This window comes from Camelina sativa, chromosome 9, assembly GCF_030686135.1.
Source record: "Camelina sativa cultivar CO46 ecotype springtype chromosome 9, ASM3068613v1".
Taxonomy (NCBI): Eukaryota; Viridiplantae; Streptophyta; class Magnoliopsida; order Brassicales; family Brassicaceae; genus Camelina; species Camelina sativa.
The window spans coordinates 29,939,398-29,952,041 of NC_141888.1; the positions used below are offsets into that span (position 1 = coordinate 29,939,398).

The following is a 12,644-nucleotide window of genomic DNA, read 5'->3' on the forward strand; positions in this document are numbered from 1 at the left end:
TCCTTCCATGGAGGATAGTCCTTCTACTTGCAATATGTCCATATCATATTCTGATCTCGAGATCTCAAGAATCTGAGAAGAAACAAATTTGGGTCAGTGTTCTTTCTTTTTTTCCCTTAAACAAAAGTGCTATGGTTCTGATTAGACAAGCAAGAACTTGATGTAAACTCACTCGTTCGAGAACATAAACGGCGTTTCTGGGGAGTGTATCGCGAAGCCTTTTGTAGGTGGCTTGAATGGCCGGTACTCTCCAAAGATCTGCAACGTTTTGTGCATTCTCGCGGCTTGATGGTGGAAATATCTTCAGGTTTACGTCTTCCTTTTCTTCATGTTCGTTATTCTAGAAGAACACTGGAGTTATGAAAAATAAAGAGTGTCTCTTAACAAATGTAATAGGGTTTACGTATTGATTTAACGAGTGAAACAAAAACACTACAAGATAAAAGAAAAAAAAAAAAAAAAAAAGATGTCGTCATGATCCAAAGGTAACAAAAATTTGTCGTCATGATCTATATAAAAAAAATTAAAAGGACTAAACTTTGGATCAATATTTCTCAAAAAGTCAAATATATCATTTAGTACTATATTTTCTCATGAGTTTAGCTAAAAATAAAATCGAATCAGAGACCCAATTCAACACTCAGTAGCAAATCCTACAAGTGCAAATATATCATCTTTAGTTAGTAGTACTATATTTTCTCATAATTAGTTTAGCTAAAAATTAGTAATTTTTGTTGACATGCTTACCTTATACTTTTCCTACCATTACACCAATTTGTTTCAACAATTCTTTAAATAATATTCGAGTCCACTATTAACCAGATATATTGAAAAAAAGAAGAAGAACCGTGACACAACCGACAAGAGATAAATCAAGGGAAGACTCTCACCAACCGATTTTTTTGGCATATTCATTGCTTTGTCCACTCCTCTCTCTCAATCATACTTTTAAACTTATGACCTGACGACATAAATGATACTACTATCACTTTAACTTATTTGACAATTACCATAAAACAAACTCATCTAGTATTTTTGTCGCAGTCTCTCGTGTATAGATGCGTAAGAAAAACCTTCTTTCTCCACTCTCCACATATGTGCATGTGGTCAAATATGAGAGGATGATTTGCTTTATTGAAGAGTATGCAAATGAAATTTGTATTGAGATTACTTCTCTCCATAGTTTAAGCATTTGATGTGTAGGCACCACTCGAGAGAGATTCAAGACAGCTGGAAACAATGCCAATAATTGTTAGAAAATATTCTTTCCAATATTTTTTCATTTATACATACGAAATTAAATAGAATCGTATGGCGTATATCTCATCAAGTGTCGGTGGATTTCGATTCACTCTCCGAACCATGACTCTTTTTATTTAATGAGTTATGTACATTCTAATAAATCGCTTGACTTTATTACTATATAAGATAAATGCGAACATGCAATTATTTGTCCCATCTCGACTGGTTGAAACGATTATGAATTTTTTTATTTTAGATGACAAAATTGTAACGAGATTAATGATGATTATTAGGAACTAATCCGATTATATAATTCTAGGTCCATTGGGATTTGCGAAACACTTTACCGTATCTTATCATATCAAATCAAAGTTTAGTTTTAAGTGTTAAACTCAACGAAGGTTTGACAACTAATCACGTGGCATGATGACGTCATCACCACTTATCTCTCTCTTCCTCGTCCCTTCACAGTTGTCACTTTATTATTTACTTCACTTTGAGAGCTCTTCCAAGATTCACAGATCTCTCGTTCCTTCCGACTTCCAAAACTCTCTTCAGATTTTCCCACCTTTACTTTGATCCTTACGAAACCCTAATTCCCCAAATCAGCATTTTCTTCAAAGTTTCAATCTTTATTGAGAAGAGAGTTTCATCGTAGTCGTAGTATGTAGCTAGATCTCGAAGAACTTGCCTATGGTTCGATCAATTGGGTGAACAAAAATGGATCTTATGCTGATACAGAGACGTGAATCGAGAAGGGTCTGGTTTGGATTACAAAACTCAATAGTTCTCCTCGTGGGTGGAAACCATACCTCCTCCAGGTTTTGCACTCGCTAAAATCTCTTCTCTTCTCCTCTCCCCCACCAAAAAAATCTTCTCTTGAATTCCTACAAAATTCAAACTCTTCGGATCTTGTTTTTTTTAACTACTCGGATCTTTATGGGCGTTGGAGTGCTAAAGCTGAAACTGATGCCTAGCTCATTCCGTCGGCGCGTTATCTTACGCGCCCTCGTGATCGTCTGCGCTTTCTCTGTTGTATCTGTTTTACGAATCCTCGGCGGAGCTTCCCAAGGTGAGAATGATAATAGTCATAATACTCAGCCGTGTAAGGTTGATGAGTGCGCCGTGAACTTCGCGTTTCTTGGTCCGTTCCTCTTCTCAGGCAACGGATTGTTATCCAACAGGTTCCTTAAACCTGTTTTGAACTATTTGGAGTCAGAGAAATGTAAGGACAACATTGATTTGACTACTCAAGTTGTCACAGAGCTTACTGGTATGAATCTTCTGAGTTATGATTCTAAAGCTCTCTGTATTGGTCGGAGATCGGTTTCAGCTGTTCTTGCAATGAATCGACAAGGGATCTCTGATGTTAGTGTGGCTTACATGTCACCACCTGTTTTCGCTTTCAAGCATAGGAAGTTCACAAGTGAGCTACGTTACGAGGATGCATCTTTTGGCTTTGTGTTTTCTATGGATCTTGAGACAGTTGCTGTCCCTGCTTCACTTGTTTATGAGATCGAGCGTATACTTAAGCCTGGTGGAACCGGGGCTATGCTTGTTGGTACTACTAGTGGATCTGACTCAAACGGTATGGTCAGATCAGTTTCCCCTGTTTCTTCGTTGCTGAAGAACTCGAGTGTGGTTCATGTTGCTTCATTAGGTGAACAGCTTTTGGTTGTATTCAAGAAAGATGGTGAAGATAGTTTCCACTTGGATCAAACTCATCATCATGACCTTCCGGCTGAGTGCTCCTCTGTTCTCAACAACCGACAGTACATTGGACTATTGGAGCCTCTTCTAGAGGAAAAGCGTTTGGATTTCGAGAGACGGATTCATTACTTGCCTGAGTTCATTGATCTTTCTTCTAGGAAGAGGTTGGTTTATATTGATATTGGTGCAGCAGATCATCTTAAAGCCAGATCGGATTGGTTCTTCCCATCGTACCCTATCGATAGGAAAGCTTTTAATAGCTACTTTGTGCATCACAACACATCTATCTTGACTTCTTATGTCAAAAGCCCTGGCGTAACCTTCATCTATCATCCGGGGCTCGTAGCAACTAAAGTAACAGTAGGTGGTCCTGCAGATCAAGAAGAAGAACCTTTTGTGGAAGATGATAGCTTTGATTTTCTAGCATGGTTCAATGAAACAGCAAGCTACGCTGATTTCGTGGTTCTGAAGATGAACACAAGCGACGCTGAGCTGAAGTTTCTCTCAGAGTTGATAAAGACAGGAGCTATCTGCTCAGTTGATGAATTGGTTCTTAACTGCACAGGGTACAGCGACTGCAGTGGTATCTTTAAAAGCCTCAGGAACAGTGGCGTCTTTGTCCATCAATGGTGGGAAGACTAATAAGCTCAATAGATGGAGCTTTAAAAACTAAAAACTATGTTCTTTGGTAAGTTGCTGATGTTATGTTTTTTTTTACTGTTGCTACAATCTTTGCTTATGTATAGAGCAAAGCCGCAGAAGTTTGCTCCAGCGACCCAGCACTTCTGTGGTTCTACCTAAATAAGTTGTCGTCTGTATGAAGTTTGTTTTGTGTATGCTTCAATGGAAGTTTGTTGTGTTGTGTGTGTTTCTATTTGATGCTCTGTTTATACAACTACCTAAAGCCACTATTCTCATGATCAAACAAGATAGAGATCCCGAAAATTGAAGAAAAATATATGAAAATAATTAAACGAAACAATGTATTTCAACCATTAAACGACTAAAAAAAGAAAAAAAAGAAAAAAAAAATCTTAAATAACACCAACAAAAACCCTATAAACTAATTTGAATGCTTAGTGATGAGGTCTGAAAATGCATAACCAGGGCCGCCACCTGCTGCAGCGGTTAATAGGTGAGAGCCTCTTGGGAACATCCGGCAAAGTAACGTCTTCGGTTGATGGTTGCACGGTGACTCGAAGCTTAATGCCAGCCTGACAAAGACCGGTCTTTAAGCTTACAAAATAATGCACTCCTGGTTTGGTGAGCTTAATGAGATCGTGTCCCGTCTTGTATACAGCTACGGTAGAATTTGGTTCACATGATCTGAAGTCAAGATCATCGCTGAGTTCTCTAACGTCGTTGAGTTTGTTGTTGTATTGGAAAAAGAGAGTATCTCCAACACGAAATTGTCTATCTTTACTCCACCTGTAATAGTAGTAACTGTTGTACACGCTCCATCCTTTAAAATCACCTACCTTGTAGATCTTTCCTCTCTTGCTCGGGGGTGGTGGTGGCGGAGAAGTCGGACGTGGCGGTTCATGGTTCATGCTCGGTGGTGGAGGAGGAATCTGACGTGAAGGGGCATGGTTCTTGCTTGGTGATGGTGGAGGAGCCGGACGTGACGGTTCATGGACCTTGCTCGGTGGTGGTGGTGAAGGAATCGGAGGTGACATGTCATTGACGACAAAAACGTCATATTTAAGTCCCGAGACGCGGCATTGAAATTCATTTGAGGTGATGAAGTAGTGATGTCCTGGTTCCTTGAAGGTTACAACATCATATCCGGTGTTGTAAACAACTTTAGGAGAAGAAGAATTGCATGAATCATACTCTAAGGCGCTGGAAACTTGAGCGACGTCGTTGATGTCTTGATCGTACTCAAAGACGAGGGAATCTCCGACGTGGAATTTCTTATGTTCAGCCCAAGAGTCGTCCTTGATAGTCCATCCATAGTCACCACCGACTGTGTATAGTTTAGCCGAGGTGCAACTCAAGAGAAACATGATCACGACCATGAAGCCAAAGATCTTCTTGGTCACCATGATTCCGATCGTATGAATAGGAAGAAGAAGAAAAAAGATCTCTAAACTCAGCTCGCTGAATGAGAAAGAGAAGTATGGATGAATGTGTTTGGTGAAAAAAGAAGTCACGTATGAGCTCTATTTATAGAGTTTCACGATCCCTAATCATAATCCTTGTCTTATTTGGATTTAGTTTAGTTTATTTTCTTATTCCAATCCTTTTCTGCTAAGGCTTTAGTTTTGTTTTTTTTTTAGTGTAATGTTAAGGAATATCTTATCTTATTTTATACAATTATAAATTTATATATAATAATCTTATAATTATCTTAATTAAGTTTATTTTATTTCCTTTTTCTGTAGATGATTCGAAGTTCTAATTTATTTGTTTATGTGTATACACATCATACTACGTAAGTTGTTTCTTTCTGGAATTATTTTAACTTTTTTGCAATCTTCTACTGATTAGGTTTTATTTCTCTTATTTAATGAAAAAACTTATCTTATTTTATACAACTACCTAAGGGCTTATCTTGTGCTTAAATTAAATACTTTAAGTAAATTTTTTCTTTTTCTTTTCTGATAATTGGATTTATATATTTAATGGATAATAGGACTTATAAATTAATGTTGTATTTTATATTTTTACTAGTATTATGATCCGTGCATACGCACGGTAATATATATTGTAATTATATTATAAAAGATGAAAAATAAGATATTATTGAAGCTTCATAAAGATTACATATATTAATCAATGTTAGTTTAGATGTATCGAAGTTATATATAAACAGAAAACAAATCAAATATATATATATAGATCAAATAAATAAAAATATTTTGTTTTGAAAACTCATTAATTCATTTTCTAAATATAACATCTGGTTTTCAGAAACAAACAAAATTAAGAAAATTACTGAAAAATTATAAATAATAACAGAATATACTAACTGGATTTTCTCTTAAATTTTAAAAGAGTAATGTAAATTGAAAAAAAAATATTTGGTTGCCAAACTATAAAAGCTTAAAGAAGTTGTTGCTAACATTTTCTTCCACGATATGTGTCTCTATTCTTTTTTGTATAGAAAGATTTCTCGAGTACTTGTTGCTCCTTATTCTTTCCTAAATGAATTTAGGATTATATTTTTAACTATTAAATTTAATAATAAAAAAAGTTTTATGGCATTTTTTACCTATACACACCAAAGAAGAGACTGTTAGTCACAATTCACAAAAATGTGAGATTTTATATAAAGATTGAGAAATCAGTTTGAAGATAAACATAATCTGTCAGTACTTTTCACCTTCATACTTGAAAGAAAGAAATTATGATAGGATGCTCTTTTGACAGATAAGAAATTTGTAGAAAACTATAAACTGCATATATGATTTAAGAAAAAAAAATGTGAGTAAGAGCAAGAAATGAAGAGCAGACAGTTCATCGTCATTTATATTAATAAAGAGAGATATTAAACAGTTTCAAAAATATTGGAATCGTGATGAAAAAATTTTGGGATTTTTTAGCATTTTGTTTTTTTCACTATAAGGTAACTTTAAACCACCCACGTTTCATTTAAAAAAATAACAAATGGAAAAAAAAAAATAAAACGTAAATATTTGCTTTTCTTTATTTCTTCCATTTAATTTTATTATTTTTAAATTGTCATGTGTCAGATTTTTATTTATAAGATAAATATGTACGTTTTCTTTACAACACAATTACACTTGGGGTTTTAGTTTTCTTCTTCAAATTCTATCTCATGCTCATGTACATTTAATTTACAATTACCATTGATTGCTCTTGTGTCTCGTATAAATATTGGACCAAATGGACCACAAAGAATGGATAACTAAAATGAAGAACAAAAGAGTTCTTCATTAATGGAATCAAATACACATCCAATATTAGTGTTTTCGATTAACAAAACAATAGGTAATGGGTAAACCAAGTCATTGTTCAAACCAAGCAACAAACATCCACATAACTCTTTATTACGTTCTTGTCATCATACATTTATTGCGATATCACATTACTCTTGATGCTTTCACTATTTTAAAATATTCATGGAAATTCAAACGTCAATTATTCTATATTCCTATAATATTATATATATATATATATATATATTCATTCATAACATAGACTAAATTGCATTATTAGAACAAAAGCTAAAATCAAACGGTCCTCCCCATCACACTATCATAGAAACTAAGCAGCAAAAAAAAAAAGTAAATCATATATAAAGGAAAAATTCATATATAATTAAGGATATCTTGGCGTTTTAGTATGTTTCTGAAACTTAATTAGAAGTTTGATACATGTACTATTTACAATGGATAAAATTGGGTGGTGTGAGATAGAGGAGAGTAGAGATAGAGAAATTAGTGGGACAGAGGCGATGGGGGGAATATACGTTAAAGCCCTGGTCGGTTGGGAAAAAAAGAGGAAAGAGGAAAGGAGAGAGGGAAGAAAGAAATGTTCGATTTTGGATCAGCCGCTAAAAGACCTTATCTTTTCTTAATCTCTTTTCTTGATAAATGTTCATTACATCACATATCATATATATATATATATATATATATATATATATATATATATATGTCCCATTAACATATGACCTAAAGTTTACCCAACACTTAAATAATTAATTGGGCCTTGTCCTTAACACTTAACAAACACTTAATTTCTCGTCTTCTTCCTTGCTTTGTTGCTTCTCCTTCTTCATCGCATCACTTCTCCGTTTCTCTGTTTTTCTTCCCAAACTTTGTTAGCCACTAAGATTCCTTGATCAAGTTTGAGCATTAATCAAGGTCTGATTCCAACACTCCCTCTCAGACCTTTGATTAATCTTCAAAATTGAAGTTGGGAATTCAGTGCTCTTCTTTTCACAATTCTTTCTTCTGATTCCTCTTACCACATCGGCATAGCTCACAGGTAGACTCATGTTCTCCCTCATTGATTTGTTCTTATCGACTCCTGTTACTTGAGTCGAGATAACCCCTTTCTCTGACCTGATTTCAACTTTGGTGTTTTTCTGTTTTCCTCTGATCCCCTTGGCTTGATTCAGTTTTTCCCTATGCAGATTTGATTCCACACCAGAAACTTGAGCTGCATCTCCCTCATTACTCTTACTCTCATTCGGATTTGGTGTGACCCCCAATTTAAAGCGAAGTTCTTCAAACCGTTTTGTATTAAGAGGCTTAGTGAGAATATCGGCGATTTGCTCCTCACCACTGCAGTATCTCAGGTTTATTACTCCTTCTCTTTCTGCTTCCCGAACGACATGATACCGTATTTGGATGTGTTTGGTTCTTCTGTGCTGAACCGGGTTTCTTCCAATTGCGATCGCAGAAGTATTGTCACAATAGATCGGGACACCTTTCGCATTGTCTACCTTTAGTTCTCCCATAAGGCGCTTCAGCCATACTGCATGATTTGTGGCTGAGCTTAATGCCATATATTCTGCTTCAGCTGTGGATTGGGCAATTGTATCTTGTTTCTGCGTTTGCCATGTGAACATCCCGCTCCCTAATGTGAAACACATCCCGGTTGTACTACGCATGTCTTCTTTAAAACCTGCCCAATCAGAGTCTGAGTACCCAATTAACTCTGGTTGTCCTGTCTCTTGAAAATGCAAACCATAACCGATTGTTCCCTGTATGTATCTCATTACTCTTTTTGCATCTTGTAGGTTTTGTTCCTTTGGCTGAGACAGACTTCTAGACAGGTAGGAGGCAGCAAATGCAAGGTCTGGTCTTGTTGCTGCAAGATATAAGAGACCACCCACCATACTTCGGTACAACCTTGGATTAGTAAGGTGTGCTCCCTCGTCTTGTCTCTTTTCATTAGGCACTAATGGTGTACCAACACTCTTGCAATTTTCCATTCCAAACTTTTCCAACAACTGTTTAGCATATTTTCTCTGGCTTAGAAACACTCCTGTCTCAGTATAAGTGATTTCAAATCCAAGAAAATACTTAAGCCTTCCCAAATCAGTCATTTCAAATGTCTTACTTAGATTCTCTTTAACTGCTTGATCATCTCCTCATTGCTGCCAGTGATGATGAGGTCGTCTACGTAAAGGCTTATCACCATGATTTCTCCTTCACTCTCTTGTGTGTACATTGCAGCATCACAGTCACTCCTTTTGCATCCTTGTGACATGAAGTAAGAGTCAATTTTGCTATACCAAGCCCTGGGAGCTTGTTTGAGGCCGTACAAAGCCTTCTTCAATTGTAAACCATGTTCTCAGCTCCCTCAATCTCAAAGCCTGCTGGTTGCTCTACGTAAACTTCTTCTGTTATTTCTCCATTTAGGAATGCTGACTTAACATCCATTTGATGCAGCTTCCATTTGTTTTGTGCAGCAAGAGCAATGAGAGTTCTGATTGTATCATGTCTAGATACTGGTGCAAAAGTCTCTCCATAGTCCTCTCCATACGTTTGCGTGAACCCTCGAGCTACAAGTCTTGCTTTTAGCTTGTTTATCTTACCACATTCATCAGTTTTGACTTTGTATATCCACCTGACTGAGATTACTTTTCTATCTATAGGTCTTTCCACCAGCTCCCATGTTTCATTCTTGTTGATTATGTAAATCTCATCATTCATTGCCAGCTTCCACTCCTTGCTATTCATGGGTTCCTCCCATGTAAAATAGCAAGCTTCCTCAACATTGTTTGCTTCATTCCCTTTTCCTTCTTCACCATTGTATATATCACTCAGTTTCTTGACTTTGTGTATCAGTCGAGAGGAGCTACCAGGTTCTGTTACACTCTCGCTGAATTGAATAGGTATAGGGCTGATCAATTGTCTCTCATTTCTTTCTTGAGGTACAGTTTCTGGACGTGGATCATCCTTTCCTTGTTGCTCCACATTGGTCTTCTCTGTTGTGTCAACAATGTTGTGTGAGATTTCTGTGGAGTCCTTCACTTCTTGTTTTTCCCAATTCCAGCTTTTGTTTTCTTCAAAAATAACATCTCTCGACACTTCTATTTTCTTTGTGCCCAAAACATACACTCTATACCCCTTGCTTACATTGCTATATCCCATGAAAACTGCTTTTTCTGACCTATCATCGAGTTTTCTTCTCTTAACTGCAGAAACCCACACATGGCATATGCACCCAAACATCCTTAAATGATTCACAGAGGGTTTGTGACCACACCAAGCTTCAAGAGGGGTCTGATGTTCTAGTGCCTTGGTGGGTAACCTGTTCTGAAGGTAGGCTGCAGTAAATGTTGCTTCAGCCCAGAATTTATCAGGCATCTCCTTGTCCTTTAGCATACTTCTGGCCATGTCCATCAAGGTTCGATTCCGGCGCTCTGCAACTCCATTCTGATGGGGTGAGTATGCCACAGTGAATTGCCTCTCAATCCCACTTTCTTCCAAGAATTTTGTGAATCTGTCAGATTTGAACTCACCTCCCCTGTCTGATCTAATCCTTTTAATTCTTCTACCAGTTTGTGTCTCTACCATGTTCTTGAACTTCTTGAAGGTTGTGAAGGTATCAGACTTTAGTTTCAGGAAGTACACCCACACCATGTGAGAGTAATCATCAGTAAAGGTAAGAATGTAAACACTCCCATTGCATGATGGTGTCTGCATTGGTCCACAGACATCTGTGTGTATTAGATCTAAGACATCTTTGCTTTTAGTTTCTGACATTTTTGGGAATTCTTCTCTACATTGCTTTCCCTTGACACACGCTTCACAAACCTCCTGAGTTACTTTGAATTTAGGTAATCCTTTGACCATTTGACTTGTTTGAAGATTGTGTAGGTTGTGATATCCAGAGTGTCCTAGTCTCCTATGCCAAAGTTCAGACAAATTCTCCTCTTTGGCAGTCCTCATGCTTTCCTCCGCCATTTGCATCCTTAGAAGATAAGCTTTATTCTCCATTTCTACTTCTACAATCTTTTCCCCTTTGTTGTTATGTATTATGCACTTATTTCCCGCAAATAAGACTTGATACCCATTTCTCGTCATCTGAGGTACACTCAATAGATTTTTATCTATTCCTGGTACTAAGAAGACATCTTTGATTACCCTAGTTCCCTTCTTGGTCATCACCTCAATATTTCCTTTACCAGTAGTCATTATCCTAGCACCATTTCCAACTCTGATAGGAATTTTGACTGACCTGTCAATGCTTGAAAATAGCCTTTCTTCTCGAGTCATATGATTCGTTGCACCGCTATCAATCAACCATGTTTCCTCATTGTTTGTGTGTTCTCCTACGTGTGCAGCGTTGAACAGTGCAATTTCTTCTTTGTTGACTGGTTGTTCTTGATTTTTCCTGCTTTGACATTCTCTTTTAATGTGCCCAGGTTTCCCACAAATAAAACATCCTTTCCTTGGTCTGAACTGTTTGAAAGAAAACTGAGTCTCATAACAGTGAATAAGGTAGCACTTATCTTCATTGTGATTCTGCTTTTTGCAAATGTTACACCACATCCTCTCTTCCCCCATGGATCTAACACTTGAATTCATTTTCTTCTCTGTGCAGACTTCTTAGGTTCAAGACATCAAGATCGACCGAGCTCTGATACCATGTTCGTTTTGGATCAGCCGCTAAAAGACCTTATCTTTTCTTAATCTCTTTTCTTGATAAATGTTCATTACATCACATATCATATATATATATATATATGTCCCATTAACATATGACCTAAAGTTTACCCAACACTTAAACAATTAACTGGGCCTGATTAACTTAATGGGCCTTGTCCTTAACACTTAACAAACACTTAATTTCTCGTCTTCTTCCTTGCTTTGTTGCTTCTCCTTCTTCATCGCATCACTTCTTCGTTTCTCTGTTTTTCTTCCCAAACTTTGTTAGCCACTAAGATTCCTTGATCAAGTTTGAGCATTAATCAAGGTCTGATTCCAACAAGAAAATGGATGGGACCCATGAATTTTTGGATGTCTTTTTTTTTGTTCTATGTTCCTTTCTTTTTCTCTTTCTCTTTCTCTTTCTATTAATATTTTTTTTTCATTACAATCCCCTTTTCTTAATTATTTAAATATTTATTAATATATTTTTTGTTTCAAATTTTTTTCTACATACAAAAAAATTATGTATGTTTCTTTATAATTTGATATGCATTTTGTTTTAATGATTTTAAATATATTTTATTCAAAAGATCTATATTTGTGTACGGTTTAAATCATTCAGCAGGTTTAAACCATCCAGCATGCCGTCCAGTAATATTTGTGTACGGTTTAAGCCATCCAGCATGCCGTCCAGTAATATTTGTGTACGGTCCAAACCATCCAGCATGCCGTCCAGTAATATTTGTGTACGGTTTAAGCCATCCAGCATGCTGTCCAGTAATATTTGTGTACGGTTCAAGCCATCTAGCATATTTGATAGATTCAACTCGTCCAACAATATTTGTGTACGGTTCAAACCATCCAGCATGTTAGATAGATTCACACTATCCAACAATATTTGAATACGGTTTAACCCATCCAACATGTTGGATAGATTTAAAATGTACAATAATATTTGTGTACAGTTCAAACCTTTCAACTTATTGGATAGATTCAAATTATCCAACAATATTTGTATCCGTACACCTTATTAAGTGTACAATGTACAAATGTCTGTACACATTATTAAGTGTATAAATGTAATTTATTTAATTTTTAGGATTTTAAAGAAAAAAT

At 36.3% G+C, this 12,644-nt stretch overlaps 2 protein-coding genes across 2 annotated transcripts; one reads left to right on the forward strand and one right to left on the reverse strand.

Moving 5' to 3' along the window:
- Nucleotides 1–1,583: 1,583 nt before the first annotated feature.
- Nucleotides 1,584–3,826, forward strand: LOC104711902 (uncharacterized). The gene has a single exon (XM_010428679.3). The coding sequence runs from the start codon at nt 2,182–2,184 to the stop codon at nt 3,592–3,594; it is 1,413 nt and encodes a 470-aa protein (XP_010426981.1). The 5' UTR covers nt 1,584–2,181; the 3' UTR covers nt 3,595–3,826.
- An 86-nt stretch (nt 3,827–3,912) lies between these two features.
- LOC104715630 (blue copper protein-like) lies at nt 3,913–5,064 on the reverse strand. Its single transcript, XM_010433022.2, has one exon. The coding sequence runs from the start codon at nt 4,995–4,997 to the stop codon at nt 4,029–4,031; it is 969 nt and encodes a 322-aa protein (XP_010431324.2). The 5' UTR covers nt 4,998–5,064; the 3' UTR covers nt 3,913–4,028.
- Nucleotides 5,065–12,644: the final 7,580 nt, after the last annotated feature.

Coding starts and splice junctions, on each gene's coding strand:
- LOC104711902 (XM_010428679.3), top strand. CDS start 2,182: ATGGGCGTTGGAGTGCTAAAGCTGAAACTGATGCCTAGCTCATTCCGT.
- LOC104715630 (XM_010433022.2), bottom strand. CDS start 4,997: ATGGTGACCAAGAAGATCTTTGGCTTCATGGTCGTGATCATGTTTCTC.